Source organism: Leucopleurus acutus (assembly GCF_964270905.1).
Source record: "Leucopleurus acutus genome assembly, chromosome: 11".
NCBI classification, from domain to species: Eukaryota; Metazoa; Chordata; class Mammalia; order Artiodactyla; family Delphinidae; genus Leucopleurus; species Leucopleurus acutus.
The window spans coordinates 1,199,087-1,226,099 of record NC_139152.1 but is presented as its reverse complement, the minus strand read 5'-3'; the positions used below and the strand labels follow the sequence as shown (position 1 = coordinate 1,226,099).

At 49.8% G+C, this 27,013-nt stretch overlaps 1 protein-coding gene across 1 annotated transcript in view; it reads right to left on the bottom strand.

Moving 5' to 3' along the window:
• Window positions 1-27,013, bottom strand: part of MICAL3 (microtubule associated monooxygenase, calponin and LIM domain containing 3) — a gene marked incomplete at its 3' end in the record, with an annotated part of 156,281 nt that overhangs the window by 97,433 nt on the left and 31,835 nt on the right. Inside the window, exons 4-5 of the mRNA XM_082851131.1 lie at window positions 2,663-3,001; window positions 525-732 (exon numbers count right to left, since the gene is read on the bottom strand). Coding sequence (XP_082707257.1) covers window positions 525-732; window positions 2,663-2,926 — 472 coding nt within the window. The 5' untranslated portion in view covers window positions 2,927-3,001. The remainder of the gene's footprint in view (window positions 1-524; window positions 733-2,662; window positions 3,002-27,013) is intronic.

Below are 27,013 nucleotides of genomic sequence, written 5' to 3'. Positions count from 1 at the left end.
CGGCCAAAGGGATCCCACTATGTACTTGCCACTCACAGCCAGCCTAGGAGCCTGCTTCTTTCATCACTGTGGCTCCCCAGGACCACCCCCAGAGTCTTTGTTCTCACATTAGGAGAGTACCCACCTAGCACACCACAGCAAGCTGCATACCTCGTGCTTCTCCCATCGGACTAAGAGCCACCAGAGGGTCAAAGCCCAAACTGGCAGTCTGTTTCCTAGCCTGGCCCCAATCCTATCCCACCCACTGCCGGTGCTCAGTAAGCGCTCAGGATGTTAGAATTCCTTCAGCTAAACTCATTTCATAGGAGACACCCTGGTAGTTAAGAATCTCAGGTTACAGAACCACTGGAGGGCAGGTATTTTGACTCCAAGCTGAGTGTGTTTTCTACACAATAGATACTAAGGATGTCAGGACACACAGGGCTTCTGAGTACAAATTCCTCTGGTAATCTGCCTGACTCTTTCTCCTGAAAAATGAGTAGAGGGTAGGCGTGGGATCCTACAGAAGAACTGATTTTACTTACTGATGTGGTCGATGGCTCCAGCACAGAACTTGCCGTAGAACTTCTTGGCACCCAGGCCTCGCAGGTCGTGTATGGTGAATGGCCAGAGATGCAAGACATTGTTGCGGGAGAAGGCATCTCGTTTCTCAATCACGACCACCTTAGCTCCCAATAAGGATAAATCGATGGCTGTGCGGAGACCGCAGGGGCCAGCTCCAATGATGAGACACTGAAAAACACAGCTGCTTTTAGGGCGAAGGCAGCACCTCTTGAGCACATAACCACCATTCCCTAAAGCCCCCCAGTAGGGCTACTCTCCCCATGACCAAGAAACCTTCAAACCCATCCGGGTCAGAGCGGAGTGCCTGCAATGGCTTCAGAGAAAAGCTGTGGGCGCTCTGGATGGAGGAGACTTAACTGTAAGTGCTGGACAGAAACTCAGACGTGGCACCTGCAGATCACATTTATCTGGGTCCTCACATCAACACACAATATGAAGATCACATCTCAACTCTCAACAACAGGAAAAAACCTTCTCGAAGGTTTCTAAGTCAAGCAGATCTCTGTCCACAGAGGCACAGATCATTAAATACAAAGCCAAGCAATCTTAGGGTCCTGGAATGGACCTACCACTTGAGAGACTCCAAGGTGGTAATTTTCAAGAGCCAAAGTTTTATGTGCAGAAAAGAGTTCTAAAACCACCAACTTTAGACTGAAAATCCAGGGAAATGATCTTGAAGATCCATATTCTAGAGAAGTACTCAGGGTGAGACCACACACTTATCTTAACTAGTTGGCATGCATGTTCAGAAGAAAGACATGCACTGTTTCTGGCTTCCAATTCCTTTTATTCTGTTTTCTTTTTCCATATGAATTTATTTATTTATTTATTTATATTTTTAATTTTGGCTGTGTTGGGTCTTCGTTGCTGTGCACGGGCTTTCTCTAGTTGCAGCAAGCGGGGGCTACTCTTCGTTGCGGTGCACGGGCTGCTCATTGCGGTGGCTTCTCTTGTTGCGGAGCATGGGCTCTAGGTGCGTGGGCTCAGTAGTTGTGGCTCGCGGGCTCTAGAGCGCAGGCTCAGTAGTTGTGGCGCACAGGATTAGTTGCTCCGCGGCATGCGGGATCTTCCCGGACCAGGGCTCGAACCCATGTCCCTTGCACTGGCGGGCAGATTCTTAACTCCTGTACCACCAGGGAAGCCCCTCCAATGCAGCCAAAAATAAATAAATAAATTTATATATATTTATATATATATATATATATATATACGTATATGTGTGTGTATGTGTATATATATATGTATGTATATATATAAAACTCTAGAGTGCACTTGAATTACTTGCATTTTGTGGATGAATATCTACCCAAATGCAAACCAACACAGGGCAAGTTAAGGCTCTTGAAAGGACAGTAACAACAGTCACAAAGTCATCTGCAACTTCATTTCCCTGCTAGCTTTTCCGAACTTCTCACAGAAAGTGCTCTTACTAAGGAGGAGAGCAGGAATGTATCACCTTTCTCCTCTCCCCATGCCTCCCCCTGCACAGGTGACTGGGCATCTCAGGTCTTTGCCCAGGCCTACCCATTTCATGGAAACTCTATTTCTCTAGATTGTGAAGAAAGCAAAAGAAATACTTTGGTTTACAAAGCCCTTGCTTATCAAGATAGACCTCTGGAAAATGGATGAAAGGAGGTCTGAAGCCTGTGGGAAAAAAATCCCCAAGTTGGCAAATACTCTACACCTTACCAGAGGCTGAGTCTGGAACAATGACTTTGCCAAGCGCCAGGCTGCCACGGTCAGACAGGACACTGACAGGGCCTGGCTACCTCTTTGCTCAGAGGCCTGCATCCTCCTAACAGTCTGAGATCCAACTAGAGCCTCAGCAAAATCAAACAACTCCTGTGGTGTTTGACTGCAGGGTTGTTCTCAGTAGCTGAAACCCCGAATGTTCCTATGTGAATCCACGAGATAAAAATGGGGCACACAGAACAGTCGAATGAACGAACACAGGTAGCGGATCCACAGAGTTCTGCCGCAGTGTGAGCTTGACGGCCTCCCTAGGCTGTGGCCTCACCAGGCTACCTCCACCCAATGCTCTCTCCTTCTCCAGCTGAGTCCCTGGGTCAGTGGCCAGGGCCTGGGCGGCCGCCCCTACCTTAGTGTTAGTGCACGCCTTTCCCTTCTTGTAGTCTTTGTGGCTGCCCCGCTTGTCCAGCTTTGCCCAGAGGGCCTTGGCTCTCCAGTAGTTGAGCTTGGACTTGAGCTTGTGGTAAAAGGAGCGGTGGTCCTTAGGCTTCAGTTCCAGGTGGTCGCAGAGCTCTTGGAAGGCCTTGAGTGTCCCCTTGCAAGTGGTGGCCTGCACGAACCGGTCAAAGAGGACGTGAGCCCGATTCGTCGCCTCGTTCTTACGCTCCTCCATGTCTCCCCACTCTCAAGCCCCTGACAAATGGGGCGGTGGGGGGGCTGTCGATCCACCCGACGCCGTCACGTTAATCTAATAAAGAAAGAAAGAGGAACGGTTAGCAAATCCAAAGCTGCATCTAGAAACGTTTTCTAGGAGACACAGCTTTTCAGAGTGCACTGCCTAAGTGTTGCAGGCACTCGTTACACAAGCGTGGTAAGCTGCCCGTCCTCTAGACTCCAGGCACCGTCTGAGAAACCGCGGGCAGAGAAATGAGGAAGACTGCGGTTGCTTTCAAGGATCTTACAGTTTAGTGGGTGAACAGAAGCTTAGATGTGCCCTACTAAATGTCAGAGAGAGAGAGGCTCAAGGGATGTGGGAACGCAGGGGAAGAGCGCCTACGTCATGGGGGAGGGATCCTCATCCAGGATGAGCCTCTGAGGGATGACATCTGAGGGTTTCAGGATGAATTAGTGTCAGCCAGGCAGGGAGGAAGCACAGGACGTGGAAAAGGAAGTAAACTGGAAGGCTTGCAAGGGACTCTTACAGATGAAAGGGTCAGGGATGTTTCCCGTGGAGTGAGTGGTGAGCCCAGGCCGAGGGATTACAAACAGAAGCCCTCATCTGTGGCGGGTTCCCTGTTACAGCTGAGCTGCCTTAGTGGAGGGGCTCACTAGGCAGTCGGCTGAGTCGGCTCGGGGGCACAGCACACAGGTGGCAGCTGACCTGTGAAGCCTGGTCAGATCACACGGGGGAGCCCTGGGCTCCGGGGGAGATCTGGACTCAGCGAGGGAGGAGCTGGCAGCCAAGGATGAGCGTGCTCTGAAGAGCTTCTGAGGCACAGCGGAGAGGTCTGAGAGCAGAGCCAAGGTTGGCGTTTAGGGACCGAAGTCCTGCCATGCGGACGGCACGTGGCAGGTAGGATTTTACAGCCATTCCATTTTGCCCACAAAGAAACCTGACAGCAGTAATGATGCCGTCTATACCTCCCACTTATCAAAAACCTCCAGCACCTACCAGCCTACGTTTGCTGGGAGAAGCTTCAAGAAGGGAGGGGCCCCGCAAGCACTCCTTCACCCACTCCCTGCCTTGGGTCTGTACCACACTTACTTGTCATCACTGCGGAGAACTGCTGCTGGGGGCGGGAGGCAAAGGGCCAGAGGCTGGAACAGGGCGAGCAGAGAAGCAGGGCAGGGCAACAAGACAAGCAGCACCTCGGCCCTGGGTCCACACGCGCCGGGCCCGGGCTGCCCCACTCGGCCTCAGTTCTCCCTTGCGTGAGGTGAGAGTGGATGCCCCGAGTTCAGTGTGGGAAAACCCTCCCAGCCACAGGACTCAGGCCCAGGGCTCCAGACGACTTCCCGCCGGGTGACAAACAGGGCTGAGCCCGAGCTCTGCTTTAAAGAGGACCTGCTCGTGGAGATGGCAGGGGATGGAGGAAGGGAGCTGCTGACCCACTGTGTTGGGGGGAGGAGGGGTGGAAGTGAGGAGTGACCCGCTACTTAGTGAACCAGCCCAGGGCAAAGGGAGCCACCAAACTATGTGCTGTGAGACCCTCTGCTTGCCTCCCCAGGCCTGGAAGAGCCCCACGTCCCGTCCTGAAGCTCTTGCAGGCGGGAGAAGCCCCCTTGGGAAGCAGGAATAAGATTCTGCTTCTTTCCACACTTCACCGTGTATTATAAGGTTGAATCGAACCAACTGGAGGTGTGGGTGGTTTCCTGAGAGAAGGCAATACCTAAATAAGAGGAACTGCCACTTTCCTCTTGTGTTTTCTGTGTCAACAGACACAGCACTTGTTCTGCGGAGGCCGAGGTGAAGGATGGTAATTCTTTACCTGAAACACACTGACTTGGCTTCTCATCTCAAATACATCACTAACTCAACAACCCCTCCTATGCACACTGCTAAACAACAGCTTGTCCCAATAGCCACGTGGCCAAGAGTCCAACAAGAAATGGAACTAACCTGCAGTTTCCCCTAAATAAAAGTTTATTCTAGGTCGTGCTAAGCAGCAAGAGAAATATTTTAAAGTTTCTGAAAAGAGCCCATTCTTCTTCTTACAAGTCAATGCTCATCTTAGAAACTGCAGGTAGTCAAAAGACGGCTTTTAAGTGGCAGAGAAAACCAGACATGCTCATCCAGAAGCAGAAGAAAGGGTAATAACCCACGACTAGAAACAAGCGTCCCGGGTGTTGCCCGTCGGGGCCTCTGCAGCTTTATTTGCTTTGCTCGTGCAGCCAGCGCTCCTGCCCGTGCGTGCCCCATGTGTGTGCACAGCCCTCTCGAACCCCACCAGAGTCACAGTGTTTAGAAAGCTTTGAACACACCGGCTCTGATCTCTCTGCCTCTCGTCAAGAAAGAAAATGATTTTTCTTTGTTCCTGAACAGCAGCAGCCACCTTCCACGCCCTGCCAGGATCTGGAGCCCGAGGTACCACCGTGTTCTAGCTGACACCGACACGCTCAAGATCCTGCGATATGCATTTCTAAAGGCCTTTCCCCTGTCTCACCCCACCCTAAAAGAGTCTTGGCATTTATTTTCAAAGAAGAATTCTGATGTGTGGGCTAACACCCCCTTGGTTGGCTGTAGCCCACCCTGTTTGAAACAAACATTTACTTCCAAAGAGCTGAGCACTTGCTCAAATCAAACCTCACCACAGATGAACACCTTCATTAGTAACTGGCTCCCAATCCTGCTGATGCAAAACACTTTCAAATGAACAGGTTCCAGCCACTCCCGGACAGCTGCAGAGAGCCTGCTTGCAAGAGGCAGACAGGGAGTAAGTGCCCAGTGTAAGAGAGTTCCACCTGCAGGTCACTAATGACAACAGATAAGTAGAGGGAAGCTGGTTCCTGGAACAATGTGACAGGCACCCGAGGTAAGACTACACAAGACCAATTCCCTCGGGCTGCCTCAGCTTTCCCCTTCTGTGAGCCAAGTGGCCGTAGCAGAAGACACTCCAGTGTCTGTTCTGCAGCTCTGCTGGCGGGACAGCCTCGTGCAGCCTGGGAACTACCCGGCACTGGGTTCACGCTAAGAGCAGCTGAGCAGACGGCAGAAGGACCACTCCCGCCATCGCCCTCATGCTTTCATTCCTGAACGTCAAACCCAGGTCGTGCTCCTCCGGGCCTCTCCTGGACCACGCCCATGTGCTGTACGTCCCACTAGCCAGGGAAAATCAACAGTCATAAGCGCAGGAGCCTACATACCAGGAAACCTGGCCAGAAGGTGCCAGAAATCCTGAGGACTGAAAAGTCAAGGTGTGGAAGGAAGGGACGAGGGAAGTGAGGAGCCTGAGGAGAGACGAGGAAGAGGTGGGGCCCGCTCTCCGCACGTCAGTGCGATCTCTGCCACCAGCAATGGCCTGCGAGTTCCATCCCACAGCAGCTGACTGCTGACTCAGAAGCACACTCCTTGGCTGTGGAGGAAAGTGCTAGAGAGACAGCCTATGAAGTGCATGCAGGAACAGAGTTTATGTTTCTATTTATAAGAGTAAAAGGTTGTCACTGACTCATGGCTGGTTTGAGAACACTCAGTCTCTAGCTCTTAGAATAGATGGGTGGTTATTTGAGGGGTGGGGGAGACTTATCTTTAAAAATAGAAAAATGAAAGAGAATCAAAACAACAAAATAAGAATTATACTTCAAGAGTAAGAAATCAAAAAAAAAAAAAGAAAAAAAAAAGAGTAAGAAATCAGAGCCAAGTTTGGTTAATTTTCTCCCTAGCCACTGCACCACTAATATACTGGCACATGTGCAAATCTGACTCTTACAAAGGATCTATGAAATGCTCCTTTCCTAGCCCATGCAGTCAGAGGCGTGACTTGTCTAAACAGACCGTAGAAGGAAGGCAGATAGGAAGACATGTTTTACAATGTCATTAGGAGGAAAATTAGATGACAAATGCACTTCAGATTACAGAGATTCCTTCATGTTTTACAGAAACAAGGACCAAAGTAGCCAAATGCTTTGAGTTCTTGGTCAGTCTGCAAACGGGCCGCTCCGGCCACCACCGTCTGTGGATGGGGACACTGAGTCCCTGGCCTGGGGCATCTGACTGAATCAGACTGCCTGGGAATGAAACTCCTCGCCGCCCCAACTGCTTCCCAGCTCCTGTCCCAAAGGCCTCTCATCTCTCATGGCCCCAAGATAAGGTTCTCTAGGTCCCAAGGAAGCAAGCTCAAAATACAAGAAGGAAAGCAGTCCTTCTCACAATTCTTGTTGCTGCCTTTGTTCCATCCTCAGTTCTTCTCTGACTTTCCATCCTATTTAGCATCAGATGGACACTCGGCGGGATGCTGAGGACATCGGAAACCAGCCCCCGTGCCCCTCCCCATTCCATGGATCTGCTCTTTAGTCCCACGCACCGGTCCTCATCCACGCCTGCGATTCCGCAAGTGCATGACTGGAATGGCTCTCTCCTCCACCACCTCAAGGCTTCATCAGGGCAGGGACCGGGTCTCTGCAGCTTCAGCCTGGCCTGCAGTAGGAACACTCTAGTTTCTGTGGAGTTGACAAGGGAAAAGAATCCCTAGTGGAAGTCTGTCTGGAGGTCCCTGCGTGGCTGGGGGAGGTGGAGGAGAAGCGGGGGGATGTTACAGAGGAGAGTTCTATCTAATGTGCCACGAAAATGGGGTGTCTAAGAACAGTCCGCCTGGGCAGGGAAGAGCGACTAGCAAGAATGCAGTGCTTTTGTTATGGATTCTCACATTGCCTTATTCTAGGAGGTGGAACGGCCCTCTCTAGAGGGGTCTGAGAGGAGCCTGGACCATGACCTCTGGGTTCTCTTCCAAGTCTCCAATTCTGAAAGACGCTAACCCCTAATGTTGTATCTTCTCAAAACTTTTTATTTTACTTTCTTTGATAGCAACCTATATCTTCAGGAAAAACACCTACACAATTGACCAAGGAGTCAGAAATGACCTCTGCCCATAGAGAACAGACTTGTGGTTGCCGAGGGGGAGAGGCAAAGGGATGGACTGGGAGTTTGGGGTTGGTAGATGCAAACTATTACATTTAGAATGGATAAACAACAAGGTCCTAATGTATAGCACAGGGAACTATACTCAATATCCTGTGATAAACCATAATGGAAAAGAACATAAAAAAAAGAATATATATGTATATAACTGAGTCACTTTGCTGTACAGCAGAGATTGACACACTGTAAATCAACTATACTTCAATAAAAATTTTTAAAAATATATATAAATGGGATCATTAAAAAGATAAAATATTGAAGGGTCAAAAAAATAAAATATATCTAAAACACAACTTTAAAAAAAGAAAAGAAAAGAAAAGAAATGACGTCTGCCTTTGTCACCCCAAGCAAACACTAACAAGTCCAAGTCAGAGCCGAACACCAGTAAACATAATGGCTGATGCCGATGCAAATGCCAATGTCTGTCCCAAATAACCGGGGAAAACAAAGAGTCAAAAAGAGCAATGCCCCAGCCCCAGTGTCTCAGGAAGAGCATCTTCACCTGCAAAGTGTAGGTAACGTCCAACGAATCACAGGGTTTTGCAGGAACTGAGGTAATGAATGCAAAATGTTTAGCAGTGCCAGGTGCACAGCAAGACCCAGTAAATGGCAGGAGTGTTGTTATTATCTAGTAGTTTATAATCCCATCAACAAAAGGTTATACTCAGCTAAATAAGTGGCTACTCATATAACAGAATGAGAGAACTCAGACAGCTCTGTCTTCTGAAAGAAAGAAAAATGTTGTAAAACTTCCTTTGTCCCTCCCTCACTCTTCACCCTCCCCACTCCACTTGTCCCAGAAGGTGTGACAATGGCATTGGGCAGGAGGGGCTAAAGGATAACACCCGAGTGGGCAAGTTCCTGCCAAACTCAGATGTTCAAACAAGAAAGATACAAGGACTGTCAGTGACAGTGAAAACAGCCAACACTGAATACTTACTGGCGGTCAGATCCACACCGCATCTCCACCGTCACCACAATCTACCACCTGCATTTTGCAGGTGGAAAACTGCTGCTTAAAGATGTTTAAACGTCACACATCAGGAAAACGGTGCAGCCAGGTTTTGTATCCAGAGCCCAAGGCCCGAGCCATTCGAAGGAAGAACCACCTGAGAACACAGCTTGAGAAACAAGAGCTCATCAGAACGACGTCCCCGGTCCAGAACCTCCAGGAAGAGCGCTCCGGGTGAACTTCGCAAGGACACACAATGCAAGATTCTTTTTCTTCTCACAATTCATCGCTGTATGGGCTCCTCTGAAATGGAGCCCTTTCTCAAATGGAGGTCAGGGCACTGTGGGGTCACAGTGACCCTCTGAGTGGCAGCTGAAAGGCTGAGCGCTCCCCAGCCTGCATCCCTCAGCAGCTCTCGCACCTGAGCCATCTTCAGCACCTCTCAGGAGGTGATCACAAAGCATTTCTGAACCACCCAATGCTACTCCACTCGCTGCAGGAACTCAGGGCAGGACAGGAAGTGAATCTCAACCTACTCACTACCAAAGGTCCAGAGCTGAGGGACAGAGACCAAAAGACCAACCCCTTCCTGCCCACACGTCTGAGAGCCTTGTTATGATCCAGGCTGTCAGGGCAAGGAAAGGGCCTCTGGGTGGGGAGAGAGGCTCACTGAGGTTGTGGGAAAGCGCAACCAAAAGCTGTTTTCTGCACAAGGGCAGGCCCCAATCCACGTATCTTGGCGCTGTGTACCCAGTTCCCGGCACACAGTAGGTGCTCAGTGAGGTTCTGCTGACTAGAAGACTGACTACCCAGCCACCTGCACTTGTGCAGTCGGGAAGTGGTCTGCCTGGCAGTTGTGCAGGGTGACCTCGAGGGCCACTGCTGGACAGGGGCTCAGAGAACACCAAAGCTGCGGCAGCCCAGCGGGATACCGATACTCCCACAAGGACAGCTGTGGAGCTGTAGGGAAACACCTCCGGTATCTCCTGCTCCCGGGGGCAGACCCTGCAGCAAAAGCTTTGTAAACACGTGAACTGCTGGCAAGAGGTTAACGTGGCACCGAATCTGGGGTTTTTCAGTCGTCTGGTCTGCCTACTACCAACTGCCATGAATCACAAAATACACGATGGTCAAGATACGAAGGACCACCCAGTGTGACCAGCCACCCCACACCTGCATCTTCTGTGTACCGACCACAACACACAAACAGCTGCACTGACAGGCGGCTTTCTACCTTGTGAAGCAGTCTTCACCATCTTTGAGCAGCTTGAAATGTTAATTTCCCAAGGACACAATTTCTAGGTAGAAGACCTCATAGTTTTTACTCCATGGTCCAAAATTTCCCCTTGGAAGTATCCAGAACAAAATTAGTTCCTCTTTTACAGGCCAGCCGTCCAAACATCTGCTATCTTCACGTCCTCCTCAGTTCCTTCAACCATTTCTCTTTTGACGTGGCTTTCAGTTTCTTCACCTCAGCATTCTTCCATAAGCTCCAACGACCATGTCAATACCCATCTCATCTGCCCTCCTTCCGTGAAGATGAACACGCCCACGTGAAGCAACCCATGTGCACCGATCCCACCCCCCTTACTCAAGCACACACACTGCCTCCTGCACTGGTCCTCTCCTCCTGCATCAGCCCCTCCCCTCCTGCATCAGTCCCTCCCCCAAACAACTATTCCCACTGACGTAGGCTCTCATCTTTAAAAACCCTGCCCCGTCCCCATCTCCTCTGACCAGTGTTCCCCACTCGCCAGGAGAACTGTCCGTGCTGTGCTCGTGACTTCCTCTCCCACTGTCCCTGAACCTACAACTGTCCCTGAACCTACAACAGTGAGGCTTCATTCCCACTGCTCCGCATAAACATCTCATCAAGGACACAGTGATTGTCACACTGTCAAATCCAACGGCCAATCCTCAAGCCTAGTTTCCTCCACCAGCCCAGAGCTCGAGTCACAGCCCACCACGCCTCTCCTCGGCCCTGGGACACCACCCTCCTGGTTCTCCTCTGGGCTCTACAGATACTCTCCTGTGTCCTTTACCGGTCCCTCACATATCCCCACCCTTTGCATGTTGAAATGGTCATGGGGTCACTCAGTCTTTGGGTCTCTTCTCAATCTACATCCACTCCCTGAACATCAGTGGCTTCCTAACTTTTTAAACCGTACACACAGTTCTCTCTCTATAGTTTATGTAAATGTAATTTCTCTTAACAATAAAGCTATTTTTAATTTCAGTCAATCAAAATCTTGTAGCTTTCAGAATCTATTGCTCAAGACTGCGCGTAAGCAACTTAAATGCAAATCATACGGTAGCGCTTAGGGGGAGCAGACTGTGTACTTTGTTTTTTTTGCTCCCCACTTCTATTTGATATTTTTATTAGTTATCTGTTTTATACATATTAGTGTAAATATGTCAATCCCAATCTCCCAATTCATCCCATCACCACCACCCACCGCCATAAATGTAATTTTTGAAAAATGTCACAAGTTACCTTTACTACTGAAATATTCTGACGTTTTCTGTTCTCTCATTCTTTAAAGTTGCTGGTCCCCACTATATTGCTTTCATGACCCATTAATGAGACATAACCCACTTTGAAAAACTCTGCCCTCCATGTCCCCCAGCACCATGGCCTTAAGTATCCATTTTACATAGACATCGTCACTGTGCACAAATTCATTTTCTCTCCTCTGAACCTGTAAAACCAACTGCTTATTTGACATTTCTACTTGGAAATTTGACAAGCATCTCAAACTTAGCATGCACACAACCTTGATTCCCATTCCTATCCCCAGCCTGCTTCTTCCTTAGTATTTTCTGCATCTCAGCAAATGACACCAACATCCAGCCAGCTGCTCAATCTAAAACCCTTAGAATTATGCTAATTTCTGTCACATCCCATAGTCAGTTCTTCAGTATCTTCTGTCTGTTCCATCTTCAAAGTACAGCCCAATCCAACCACTCTCCACCATCTTGTCCCCCACCCTCATCAAAGTCATGTCATCCCTCCTTTGGGTTCCTCCAGAGCCCCTCCCTGCTGCCACCGTCCCAGTCCCACCTCCCCCGAATGTTTTCCAATAGTAGCCTGAGCATTCACTCAATGTTGGTCCAATCAGGTTACACCTCTGCTCTACGGCTCCACGGCTTCCCAGCTCAGAGTTAAATCCAAAGTCCTCACAATGGCCTCTGAGGCCCAGAGTGACCTACCGCACTCCCATCCCCTACGCTCTTTAGGCTCTAGCCAGACTGGCCTCCTTCTTGTTCACCAAGTACCCCCAGCAGCGGCCACCCAGGTCTCTGCATGCCCGGTCTCCCTGCTGATGCTCTCCACCAGATGGCCACATGGCTTTCGTTTGTTTGTTTTTTATTTATTTATTTTTGGCTGTGTTGGGTCTTTATTGCTGTGCACTGGCTTTATCTAGTTGTGGTGGGCGGAGGCTACTCTTCATTGCAGTGCGTGGCCTTCTCATTGCAGTGGCTCCTCCTGTTGAGGAGCACGGGCTCTAGAGTGCAGGCTCACTAGTTATGGCTCGAGGGCTCTGGAGCGCAGGCTCAGTAGTTGTGGCGCACGGGCTTAGTTGCTCCGCGGCATGTGGGATCGCCCCGGACCAGGGCTCGAACCCATGGCCCCTGCGTTGGCAGGCGGATTCTTAACCACTGAGCCACCAGGGAAGCTCCCCACAGCTTCCTCTTCACCTTCTTCAGGGCTTTGCTCAAACATCACCTCGTTAGAGAACCTTTCCTGACCCCCCCCCCACAGACGAAAGAGCACCCACCTCCCATTTCTCTTTAACCCCCTCACCTTGCTTCATTTTTCCTGTGGCATTTGTTATGACCTGACATAGTGTATGTGACTTATTTGTGTATTGTCCATCTTCTCCAGCAGAATGTAAGCCCCAAATATAAAGAAAAGAGCTCAACTGGAATGTGCCCCTCACTGCCGACACCACCGCACAGAACAACCCGCAAATCTTTATCACTAATGTGTTGCTTCTAAAATCTACCCCCATATTTACGCGCTTTGCTTTCAAGACCCACTGGGACCTTTCAACTATCTTTACTAAAACTCATCTTGTTTGATTCAGCCAGAGTCATGGATGCAGTTCCCATCTTAGCATTAAAACAAACATTTTTACCATGGCCTACAAGGCCCTAGAACAGTGTTTCACAAAATTTTGGTCTTAGGACTCATACTTTATACTCTTAAAAATATTGAGAACCCAAAGATCTATCAATACTTACTGCATGTGAAGTTAAAACTGAGAAAAATTTCAATATTAATGCAGTTTAAAACAATCCATTACACAGTAATTAACATTTTTTCCATAAAATATTTTCCAAAACAAAAATGTAGTGATTAGAGTGATAATGTTTTTACATTGTTGCAAATCTCCTCAATGTCTGGCTTATTTAAGACAGCTGGATTCCCACGTCTGCTTCCTGCACTCCATCTGCTGCAGTATCACGTATCATGCAGCCTCTAGAAAACTCCACCGTACACTCGTGAGCAGAAAAGAGGGGGAAAGTCAAGTATTTCCAGCTTAGTATCACTGTGAAAATAGTGTTAAGCTCACGGACCCCCCCTGAAAAGGTGTCGGGGAGCCCCTATGAGACCCACATCCCATGCCCTTACCTCTCTCACCTCCTGCTACTGCGGCCCCCTTACTCATCCCCTCCGTCACACCGGCTTCCTTCCTGCCCCGTGAACAGACTCTCCCCTCAGCCTGGGCACTCGCTGCTCCTATGTCTGAAATACTCTCCCCCAGATCCAGTCACATATTCAAAAAATACTACCGAGCATCTGTTGTGTGCCAAGCACTTTACTTTTTCCTTTTTTTAAATACATTTATTTTATTTTATTTATTTTTGGCCGCGTTGGGTCTTCGTTGCTGTGCACGGGCTTTCTCTAGTTGTGGCGAGCAGGGGCTACTCTTCGTTGCGGTGTGTGGGCTTCTCATTGCGGTGGCTTCTCTTGTTGCGGAGCACAGGCTCTAGGCACACGGGCTCAGTAGTTGTGGCTCGCGGGTTCTAGAGCACAGGCTCAGTAGTTGTGGCATGCGGGCTCAGTAGTTGTGGCTCGCGGGCTCTAGAGCACAGGCTCAGTAGTTGTGGCTCACGGGCTCTAGAGCGCAAGCTCAGTAGTTGTGGTGCACAGGCTCAGTAGTTGTGGCTCATGGACTCTAGAGTACAGGCTCAGTAGTTGTGGCACGTGGGCTCAGTAGTTGTGGTTCATGGGCTCTAGAGCACAGGCTCAGTAGTTGTGGCCCGTGGGATCTAGCGTGCAGGCTCAGTAGTTGTGTGCCGAGCACTTTTCTAGGCTCTAGAAACAACACAGTGAACAGAGGGAAAACCTGTCCCTGCCTCCCTGGGTGCCCGTCCTCTGAAGGGGCTGACAGGTGTGTGATGCACCCTCACCACCCTTGGCTGTTATTCGAGTGTCACCTCCACAGTGTGGCCTTCCCTGAGCACACCATTTAAAACTGACCCCCCACCCAGCTTAGCCTCTTGCCCTGTTTTCCCCGAAGCACTCACCACGGTCTGATGTACTATAAATGCCATTTACTGTCTTCCTCTCTAGAATGTGAGCTCTACGAGGACAAGGATTTTTGCCACTTTGCTCCCTGCTGTATCGTCGCACCCAGAACGGGTCCTGACTCAGAGCAGCGCACAACAACTGCCTCTTTTTTGTTGTTGTTGTTGTTTTCATTTATTTTATTTATTTATTTTTGGCTCTGTTGGGTCTTCATTGCTGTATGTGGACTTTCTCTAATTGTGGCGAGCAGGGGATACTCTTCATTGTGGTGTGCGGGCTTCTCATTGCAGTGGCTTCTCTTGTTGTGGAGCATGGGCTCTAGGCACGCGGGCTCAGCAGTTACGGCACGTGGGCTCAGTAGCTGTGGCTCACGGGCTCTAGAGCTCAGGCTCAGCAGTTGTGCACACGGGCTTAGCTGCTCCACGGCATGTGGGATCTTCCCGGACCAGGGCTTGAACCCGTGTCCCCTGCATTGGCAGGCAGATTCTCAACCACTATGCCACCCGGGAAGCCCAACAACTACCTCTTGAATCCATGAACAGATGCGTGACATCAGGGGGTTCAAGTAGAATTCTGTTGGGACGTGAGATGGAAGTCACCAAATGAAAATGGACTGAGAGCCACCAGGATGAGAGCAGGAACACGCAGAATCCTACAAGGGGACCCGCGCCTTTTCCACGGCCACACCTGCTGTGGACCCTCCCTCTATAGACCCCTCCGGCAGACCCCTGCACCCATGCAGCAGGAGAGGAGAGCCGGACAGGAGCCAAGCCCTGGAGGCAGCTTTGTTTTCACAGCCAAATGGTTTCAGAGTAACAGACCCCATGAAAAGAATCTGGTTGCACAGAAGAAGAGTTTATCAGTGTCATGAAGTGTTACAGGGCAGCTCCCAGCCCATCTCCCCCGGAAGCTAAGGGAAAGACCCATAATCTTTCTATATCCAGGGTGGGTGTGTGTGTTTGTGTTTAAAATCTGTCTCAGAAATCCATGCTGCTGTCATAAGTTGGGGTGCCTACAAAGGCAGCGTTTCCTCACTCACGGCTGAAGACAAAGGGGAGCCGCACCGCCCAGCAGCTTCTGACAAGGCTGCCCAGAGATTAAGTGGAGAAGGTGGGCAAACAGAGACAGACAGCTGGACCCTTGAAACACCAGCTTCAGAGGTGGGATAGGGATGGAACTTTTCGGAACAGTAGGAAAAAAAGTCAGCAGCGCAGACTGATGTGGCCACATCAACCTAGAGGGTTGGGAGGGGCGTCAGCACCACCCAGGGATTCAGGCCCCGAAAGCCACACCCACCCCATCCACTCTTAATGCCCCCGTCTCGCAGGAGCAGGGGCCTCACCTTCCCCTTCTCCAGCTCCCACTCACTGTCCTCACCCCTACCCTCCCTGGAGGAGGGTCCTGCCAGTCAGAGGCCCTTTGTTCTCTGAAACCGGCGCCATCTACTGTAGTACATTTCCCCCCTTTTTGGCCATTTTTAAGTGCACAGTTCAGTGGCATTAAGTACATTCGCGTCCTGTGCAACTATCACCACCACCCACCTGTCATACATTTTAAACTTCTTCCTCCCTCCCAGCCTGCATGCTGGGGTCTCTCCCATCTTCCCACACACCTGTGCACCTTTCCAGCTGCCGGCCCCTCCCTCCTGCTTCCTGAGGGCGCCATCTACCCCTTGCTGTCCCCACCGCATGACCTCCTAACTTCGCCCCATCACCTTTCCCCTCCCTCTGAATCTGGCTTCTGTCCTCATCACTCCACTGAGGGTGCTGTGAAAGGCTCAGACACTTCAACCCCTATCTCACTTGTTCCCGCTCATTTGCTCTTCCTGGAAACCCTCCTCTCCTTGGCTCTGTCTCCTGCTTCTCAACCACTACTATCCTCAGGCTTCTCAGCTCCCTCAAATGGCTACAACTGTTTCAGCTGCCCCTCTCTTCATAAACTGGACGACCCCTACACTTCTAACTTTGCTGACCTTGCTTCTGAGATCCAAACGCTACTGAAGATCTTCATCCAGACATCCCACGGGTACCTCAAACTGAGGAGTGCACCACAGGACACTTCCGTTCTCTTCCCCAGCTCTCACCTCCTCATGTAGTCAAATGCTGCCACTATCCACCCACCAATGGAAACCGGGGGTCATTTCAGACCCTTCTCGGTGTTAATCTCGCAATCCGATCAACCAATAGCAAAGACCTCTTGATTCTAACTCTCTGGGACCTCATCTTTATAAAGCATCTCCCTACCAGTATCTTGGTGGGAGCACCTGTGATCTCTAGTTGGACCATTACTACAGCTTTTCATCTTAAGCCCCCTCCAATCCATCCCCCACAGGAGTGCCTGAGCGTTTTTTTAAAGAGCAAATGTGATCCCTTGCCTCAAATGTGATCCACTACAGCCTTCCCGTGTTTTTAGGGAATAATCCAAAGCCTCAGCAAGGTTCAAAAGGCCCCAGAGGTCTAGCAGCAGCCTTGCTCCCACCCCTCCACACACAGTCCACTGTCCTCAGTCATCCTCGCAGCCTCCAGGACGCGCCTCAAGTGTGGTCACGGTGCTCCCCTCGCCCGGCACGGCCTTCCTCCCTGCCCACCACCCCGGCCCCTCTGTGCTCCTTCTCACCTGGGCACATCCCTCCCCCCTTTCCACACTTGCCACTGCTCTGAAATGAAGCCCACGTCTGCCTGCCCATCAGCTCAGGGGGCACTAGTTAGCAGGAAGAGTCATTCATTTCTGTTCTTGCACTCAGTACACGTGACAGTGGGGAGGAGAAAGAGAAATGAAAGGCTCACGTGGGGGGCTTCCCTGGTGGCAGAGCGGTTGGGAATCCGCCTGCCACTGCAGGGGACACAGGTTCGAACCCTGGTCAGGAAGATCCCACATGCCGCGGAGCAACTAAGCCCGTGTGCCACAGCTACTGAGCCTGCGCTCTAGAGCCCGCGAGCCACAACTGCTGAGCCCATGAGCCACAACTACTGAGCCTGCGTGCCACAACTGAGCCTGCACTCTAGAACCCGCGAGCCACAACTACTGAGCCTGCGCTGTAGAGCCCACGAGCCACAACTACTGAGCCCATGCACCCACAGCCCGTGCTCCACAACAAGAGAAGCCACCGCAATGAGAAGCCCACGCACCGGAACGAAGAGTAGCCCCTGCTCGCCGCAACTAGAGAAAGCCTGAGCACAGCAATGAAGACCCAACTCAGCCAAAAAAAAAAAAAAAAAAGGCTCATGTGGGCCACAGAGTCTAATGTCACAGAATACAGAAAGGAGAAAAAATGTGTGTGAAGATTCATTTTGTTACTAACTTGTTATTGATTTAAGGGGTGAGAGAAGGGCAAGGAAGTGGCCAAAGCTGAGTTTCCTAAGGTATCTCTGGACAGTTCTTGATTAAGAAAAGGACTTTTGTTTTCAATTCACATTTTAGGACAGTATTTACCTTTTCCAGATACCAGAGGATCACGGGTCACTGGTACAGTGATGTCTAAGCTCCCAAGGGTTAGACAGTCCAAAGGAAAAGATTCACCAGATGGCCACAGGGTTCTTGGAGATGGAAACAGGGAAGGAAGGAGGAGATAAAGCAAGCATAAGTATGCTTCCTCTGGGAAGACCGGCTGTAAAACAGGAGCAGTAAGATGCAGCTGTCTCAGGAGGCTGGCAGCTAATGAAGGAAAAAGATCTCAAATCTCCAACAGGGTTGATGACGACCCCCTCCACCTCCACCCCACACACCAAGCAAACTGACCAGATCTGCCTTGGCTCCAGGCCACAGAAGAGAGTGCGGCTAGATGGCTCCAAGACCATGATTTTTTTTTCAACTATCTTCATGGAGAAAATCTCAGCTGTTTTCTCCAAAGCAGAAATAAACTGAGAAGGCTAATCTTAAACCAGCTCTACAGAACATACTTTCCCTTTACCAATTAGCTTAAGACGGTATGGGACTTAGGCAAAATTTCCCCAGCAAAACACAGTTTTCTCTGGTTCAAACACTCCTCAAGGCCAGCCCTCTCATTCTGCTGATTCCTACTGAGCTCTGACACCATCGACCATCATTCCCGCAGCTACAGCCCTAATTCCTTCACGAGGGAAAGAGTCCATCTGGTTAGAAATAAAACACTCAGAGAAAGGGAATACAACAAGCTTCATTTCCTTATGCTTAAGGAATACTGCAAATTCCTGAGCTACACTCTGGCAGGCTCTTGAAAGGGCCCAGCCCACAGCCTCTCCTTGCTTACGCCAACCCTGCCCTGGGGAGGATCCCCACCCTGTCCAGGGTGCGCTGACGGTATAGCCAAGACTTGAGTTTCTTTTCTCCCAAAGACCAACTGCCGATAACCAACTGCCATGAGACCTATGGGCTCCAAAACTCCAACTACTCTGGGCCCAAAGCCAGCAACCTACCAAAGTTTTTCTACAGAAGACTAATTAATCTTCACTCAATTCAGTGCCAACGAGATTAGGCAGTAAAGTCCTCAAAGCACCTAAAGGGCCTGCTCCACATCCACCATGTCCTAAAACACCTACAGCGCCCTATGGCCACCTTCAGCATCCTTCTCTGGTCCAGCAGCGGCGAGCTTCAGGTGACACGTTGTTCCTTGCCCACCACTGGATTTTCTGAAACCCTCGCCCAAGTTTTCACAGGCATAATTCATTGCTACTTGACCTGCTGGCTCTGGTGCACAGAAGGCGAACGCTTTGGTTTGCTCCACAGCCTGAAATCTAACATCTGAGAGAACTCAAGTGCTCGTAGGGGATATCATTAGGCACTACCTACTGCCTGACCCTCTCACCACTGTGGCTAAGGCAGGCCTGCCTCTGGGAAGCCACCCTCATGAGGAATGCCCTCTGCCCTCTCGTGAACTGGACGAGCTCCGTGCCTCAGCCATGATCACCACCACTCAGTGCCGAGCATGACCAAGTGATCTGGGTACATTTCACCTTCTCAGGTTCCTACTTTTGGGTACAGACTGAGTATATCACCTTCAGGAATATCACTCACTTCGGGACAGGGAAAAGTGAATGTATCTGTTCAACTTAAATAGATATCTGATACAGACACTGGACATCAGACATAAAGACCTTGTTAAAGTAAGCAGCCTTATATCTCAAAAGACGTCTGACCAGAAGCCCCAGAGTATCTCAAATCACAGTGTGAGCACAGTAGGAATTCAACAAATGTCACACTGGGATGACCTCAAAAGGATGGCCTCTCTTTGTGGTGACTGCCTACCTCCTATGGGCAATTTAGCCCATTTGTTCATGTTAAAGCCTCAATCCCTGCTAACAGCAAGTTTTTTTTTAAACAACCCAGCGTGTGACAGGCACTGACATACAACAGTGAGAGTGGGCAAGATCTTTGCCGTCGTGAAGCATACGGCTCCTGAAGAGGAAGTCAGCGATAATCAGATAGTGAACCAAACCCGCGTCATATACCGCAAGCCAACTGCATCGAGTGGCATTTGGGCTGAAGGCAGGAAATCTGCTTACCTCCTTTTCAATCATCTGGATAATTTGGGGGAGAAAGCAGAAGAGGATAAAGAGGTAAGAGAATATACAGACAACGGGAATCATTACTTAACCACCTCTCCCACTGAACCTTCAAAAGCAACCACTGAGAAATGGCCATACTGCGAGATTTTAGTTTCACCGAAATTCCTGCTCACCCTGTAATCATGTGTTAATAGAGCAATAAAATGGCCAAACAGGGCTTCCCTGGTGGCGCAGTGGTTGAGAGTCTGCCTGGCGATGCAGGGGACACGGGTTCGTGCCCTGGTCCGGGAGGATCCCACATGCCGCGGAGCGGCTGGGCCCGTGAGCCATGGCCGCTGAGCCTGCGCGTCCGGAGCCTGTGCTCCGCAACGGGAGAGACCACAGCAGTGAGAGGCCCACGTACCGCAAAAAAAAAAAAAAAAAAAAAAAAAAAGACCAAACAGCTAGTGGGGGAAAAGTCACAGGCTCCAAATAAATAACAAGCTGGGTAACCGGCCTCTAAGCCCTTGAGAACCTGAGCTCCTCACCTTAGAGCCTCGCACCAGAAACAGATGCGCTTGGCTTGTTCCTGGTCAGGTGTTGGACGCCCTGGGCAGAGCAAGTGCAGAGGAGCCAGGTGAGAGCCCCAGCTATGCCAAATTCCTGACGTGAAAACCTGCAGGACCTGGCTGAGAACCAGAAGAACTTTAAGCAGGGCTTCTGCTGCCCCAAAAGAGCAGCGCCCAGGCAGCAGAAGTTGCACAGTGCTTAGTTGCACAGACTGGACGGAGTGTTTTCCTTAACAACTTTGAGGTATAACTTACATACCATAAGATTCCTCTGTTCTAAGTGTACAGTTCGATGATTTTTTAGTAAATTTACCAAGCTATGCGACCATCACCACAACAGAGTTTTAGAACATTTCCATCAATCTCAGGGGATCTTTAATAACTCCCAAATCTGAAGATGATTATGTTATAGTCAGGTTTAAGGGGCTGATGAATACGAAGGTAGTATCCACTGCTCTTGCTGCCAATTCAGCAGCATGAAGGGAACTCAGTGCAGCCACACAAAGGAAGCCACAGCCGTCTTGTGTCCGCATGAAAAGATGGGCTTGGCTTGGGGACCTGGAAACGTATACAATTTTCTTAAAAAGTCACTAATGCTGAGAATAGTGCTTCCCAAACTACAAGGAAGAGCCCCTTAATCTGTTTACCTTCCCTGGCACCCTGCCCACAATGGCTCACTGATGCTAGTGCACAAATCTCTGCTCACCACGACAGACTGCGAATACTAGAGCCAAGAACTCAGAAACTTTTCAAACAGGCATTGTCCCTTCGTCCTGACAGCTGTTTCACTTTCAAAAGCACAGTGTAAAGGGACGGGGCATGAATCTCAAATCTAATAATTTTCCAAATCACAGATCAAACAAAAGAAATGAAATTTATGAAAAAATGCTCTGACCTTTAAAACATAAATGCATAGGCATCTTAAACTGATGCTAACTCACGGGATTATAGGGTTTTACATCCTATGACATCCCGAGATTGATGTTGGCCTAAGCCGTCAATGTTTCTTCACATGCAGAATGTAAGCAAGAGCAGCATGAAGGGATAGTGGAATCAGAAAGTTAGAAAACGTTAGCAGACTGAAGGTCTACAACTCCCCAACACACAACGGAACCACACAGAAGCGCAGACCCTTCCCTGAGCCCATCTGGCGACCGCGCCTTTAGCACCTTCAGGACGTCTGGGCCCTCCTACCGACAGCCTGGCGTGGAGAGGGGACACCAAGAGAGGAGGGCGACTCTACAAAGAGCCACGAGAAAGCCAATCTGACAAAGGATGAAGGACTGCGCAGAGCAGCTCTCCTCCCCGGTTTCTTCCGGACGCTCCTCGGACCTCTGCCACACTGAAGACCACCGAGGGCCCCCAGGCCTCCGTCCCTGGACCTCTTCCTTTCTGTTTCCTTCTGCACCTTCTCTGTAACTCTCTCCTGGGCATCTCCAACAGAATATGCCAGGGCACCCTCACGTGTGGTTTCAGGAAAAACTCTTCATCTGCTCTTCCAAACTGGTCTGTCCCCCGACTTGCAACCCCTGTAAAATTGCCGTCCACCCGAGCCAGAGCTCCAGGCACCGGCCTTCACGTCTGCCCTACTCCGCATGTCCTTCTCGTCGCCCCCAGAGTGTCAGGGGCTGTGCTGCGTGTGGTACCGTAGGGAATGCAGAACGGGACCGGCTAAACTGCCATCTGTTCTTCCTAACTTTCTCTCCACATACCCCCTCCTTGCCAACCTCGTTGCCCTGAACTTTATTATCTCTACCTGGACTCTACCTAGATCTCCTAAATGCAGATCCTGTCTCAAGGTGGGGTTTTTTATTTTTACTTTTTGTGGTAATATATATACAAAATTTACCATTTTAACCATTTTTAAGTGTGCAATTCAGTACATTCACAATATAGTATAATAATCGCCAGAACTTTTCATGACCCCAACAGAAACTTGGTACCCGTGAAATAATGACCACTCATGTCCCCCCTTCCCTGTACCCGCTGGTAATCTCTATCCTTCCTTCCGTCTCTGTGAACGTGCCTTTTCTAGGTGCCTCATATAAGTGGAAGCAGGTGATACGTGTCCTTTCGTGTCTGCTCGTCTGGCTTAGCACAGTGTTTACTGGTGTTGTCAGAGGCAGCAGAACTTCATCCCTTCTCATGGCTGAGAATGTTCCGTTGTATGTGTATGTTCATCCACCAACGGACACCTGGCTCATGTCCACCTTTTGGTTATTGTCAATAACGCTGCTATGGACATGGGTATACGAGTTTGTAGACCCCGTCTCAAGTTTGAAATTCTAATTCATATGCTGTATTTCTTCCAAAGTGATCTTTCTAATCAAATGTCATCATGCCACACCTCTGTTTACACATTTTGAGACACGCTTGCTTCGCTGATGGACTAAATTCCTTGGCGGCCAGAGCACTTGTTTCCCCTCCATCCCCCTCACTCGCTGCCCCTCGACACACCTAACTCTTCCCCGTGCGTCCTGTTTCACCACCAACGACACGTTTCTCCACCCCACACACACATTCAACCTCCTCCGATCTTCTCTGCACCGAGGCCGATGATGGCTGTGAACCTACTCACTACCCATCAGGGCTTCGGTCCACGTTCCCTCTGAGCCCTTCTCTCAACAACTTCACTCCTCCCTTCTCTGGGCACAGATTCCTCCTCTGTTCCCACTAGACTCTGTGCTCCTGGAGGAAGCAAGTTTCTCTCAGGTCTCTATCCCCAGCATTTAGCAGAGTGTCAGAGCCACAACAAACGTTCAGATCTCTACAGAATGAATTTTTGGTTTATGAGTATATACTTCTAGTGTTCAAGATAAACTATTTTTAAAAAGCAGCAGAAATACTTGTGGGTCCAATTTTTTTTTTTTTTTTTTTTTTTTGCAGTACGCAGGCCTCTCACTGTTGTGGCCTCTCCCGTTGCGGAGCACAGGCTCCGGACGTGCAGGCTCAGCGGCCATGGCTCACGGGCCCAGCCGCTCTGCGGCACATGGGATCTTCCCGGACCGGGGCACGAACCTGTGTCCCCTGCATCGGCAGGCGGACTCTCAACCACTGCGCCACCAGGGAAGCCCCAATATTTTATTTTTAAAACCATGAGTAAGTTGAGTTGCTAACTTCCAAACCTACAACGCATTAATTCCCAAGAAAGGAGCAATAAATAACCACGTTTTGTCCAAAGGCTTCCATCCTCAAACATGCCTGAACCCCAATTGTTCCCAGTTTCAGAAGGAACACACCTCCTTAAAGCCAAAGGGCTACTTGTAACCAAAAAAGTCTCATATCCAGAATATGTAAAGGATTCATAGTAAACAGTAAGAAACAGACACCCGACGAAAATTAAGCAAAAGATCTGACCAGGTATTTCACAAAAAAAAGACATCCAAATTGCCAGAAAGCACCTGAACGGGTGCCCAATATTACTAGTCATCAATGAAATGTCAATCAGAACTGCAATGAGAAACTACTGCCTGCCCATTAGAATGACTAACAACCAGACACTGAGAACGTAAGCTGAACAACCAGAGCGTAAGCTATACAACCACTTTGGAAAACTGTTCAGTAGTAGTTCGTAAAGTTGAACACACTCTACTATAAAACTCAGAAATTCTACCCTTGAGGATACTTCCGAAAGAAATCAATGTCTATGTTGACCCAAAGACAAGTACAAGAATGTTTATAGCATTTTATACACACACACACAGACACACACACACACGTATTATATACAGCATTACAGTTCATAATACTCCAAGATGCAAACAACCCAAATAACCAACATACAAAACGAGAAATAAGCAGCAGCCATGGAATACTATGCAGCAGTGAAAAGGAATGCACTACTGCAACATGCAGCAACGTGGATGAAATGCATAGATCAATGGTAAGCAAAAGAAGGCATATTAACACAAAAGAGAACACAGTGTCAGGCTCCATCTCTGTAAAGACCAAGGACAAACACAATTCAAATCTATGGAATAGGGAATTCCCTGGAGGTCCAGTGGTTAGGACTCCGCACTCTCACTGCCGAGGGCTCGGGTTCAATCCCTGGTCAGGGAACTAAATCCCACAAGCTGCAGCCAAAAAACCAAAAACAAACAAAAACAAATCTATGGAGTGGAAGTCCATCCAGAATAATGGTTGGGGGTGGTGGGGTGTTGTTACTGTCTCAGAAGGGGCAAGAGGACGGGCACCTTTGGGATCCTGTCCTGGACGGTGGTCACACAGTGTGGCAGGCAGTGCCGGGTTGGCTTGGTTCAGCTGGGAACTACGTTTCCCAGAACCCCCAGAGTTCTGAGTTAGAACTGGCCAAAAACGGAACTCGCGTGAGGTTTGGAAGACGGACTGGACGCAGCAGCCACTCCTCTACAAAGGTCTCGGCAGTCAGATGGGGCGATGGACAGAGACAGAGAAGTGCGCAGGGTTCCAGCCCGTCCTCACTCTCCCCCACGCTCCACCCAGCTCTCCCTTCTCGCCCCTTACCCAGACCAACACACACCCGATGGACCCCCTGGACAGCAGCTCTCCAGGAGCTCTGACCTGTCCACCCACACCAATGCCTCAGGCAGACTGGGGAGTGGCTCCCCTGTGACCTCCAACCCCCCCATCTGGACTTTCACTGTCCCAACACCTCCCACAGTGGGTAAGGCCTAATTTCTGTAATAAATCCCTTAGCCCCCAAATTTCATATGGCTTGACTCCCAGTTGAACACCCTTCTGGATACATACAGAGGTTTATACATATATACATCTGTGTGTGTGTATGTTGCATACTTAGGATTTGTGCACTTTAAGAACATACATTATACCACCATTAAATAAAAAAAAAAAGTCAAAAAACAAACAAAAAAAGGGTATTTTTTCCATGCCCTGAGAGAGCAGTAATCCGAGGGCCACCCAGCAGTGCGTGCCAATGGAATCTACACTACACCCCTCACATCAAGGAAGAACCGGAAGAAGCACTGCTTGGCTAAGGTCCAGCAGACAGCTGGGAGCCTGGTGGGCGTGGCCAGAGCCTGGATGTGTGTTTCTAGACACCAACAGGACACATGCTCCCTGTCTGGCAAGCTGCCGACTCCCTGGAACCAAGTTCCATAGTCCAGAGGGGGTTTTCCCTTTTGAAGGGCTAGACTCACCACAGTCAATGTGCACCTGAATGCAAGTGAGTTAGGAGTCTCAAATGGGCGGAAAGGCACCCACGGGGTGGTGCAGAGACGAGGCAGAAGTCCCCCTGTGAATCCAGAGCCCGCACTCTGGTGCTGCTGCTACAGCGGTCTTAGGTACAGAGGCTCCTCTGCACCCCAGTACCCACACGAGGATCAGTGCATACATGGGCATCCCCAAAGTCACTGTTTTCCAAAGACCAACGTGTTTTGCCGACTTTTACTCCATTCAGCAAATCATTTATTGACTATATGGTATATGTCAGGTCCTACGCTTGGCACTGAATTTACGTTGGTGAATAAAAACACGGTGCTTGCACTTGTCTGCTGGAGGATACAGACAATAAACAAGTAAGCAAACAAGCATACACAGCTGACCCTTGCACAGTGCAGGTCTGAACTGCGTGGGTCCACTTACACACAATGTTTGTGAATAGTAAATACTACAGAGCTACGCGGTCTGTGGCTGGTCGAACCTGCAGATACTGGGGCTTCCCTGGAGGTCCACTGTTAAGACACTGCGCTTCCACTGTAGAGGGCAAGGGTTGGATCCCTGGTCGGGGAACTAAGATCCCACATGCCGCGTGGCACGGCCAAAAAACTGTAAGAACCCGCAGATACGCAGGAGCCAAGGATCAGAGAGCCGACTGTAAATTATACACAGATCAACCCCCGCGTTGTTCAAGGGTCAACGGTAATTACAAAATATGAGTGCCAGGAAGGAAATACACAGGTTACGGTGACCTAGACTAATAGGAGGGGACCCAAGATAAGTTGGTCACAGGAGCTTCTCTGAGCAGGTAACTTACAGCAGGTCTGAAGGACAAGAGGGGGCTTGGGCCTCCCCTCTAGCGTGGACGAAGCCCGTCCCCGACTCTCCCCACACTGTGCAGCAGCACTGCATGCTTCACAAGGTATTTCCACACAGGTTATCTACTTCCTTCTCACACAAGCCTATGAGCATGGAAGGCAGGCGCTCGTGTCACCGCCTGTCCTGAGTCACACGACGAGCTACCAATGGCACCATGCTTAACTGGTTATATTCTCTCCATTACCTCCCTTTGCTTCCTTTCATCATTACTTTTTTTTTTTTTTCCGGTACACGGGCCTCTAACTGCTGTGGCCTCTCCCGTCGCGAAGCACAGGCTCTGGACGTGCAGGCTCAGCGGCCATGGCTCACGGGCCCAGCCGCTCCGCGGCATGTGGGATCTTCCCAGACCGGGGCACGAACCCGCGTCCCCTGCATCGGCAGGCAGGCTCTCAACCACTGCGCCACCAGGGAAGCCCTCATCATTACTTCTTTTAAGTGAGGAACTCTTCTACTACAGGTCCTTCCAAGGACCCATCAATCCTCTGAGGATATTTTTTTAAGCTGGAAAATGCCAAAGTCTAGCTTTCCCACATCTACTTCAGTCCCATACTTATTGTAAAAAGACAAGCCCAG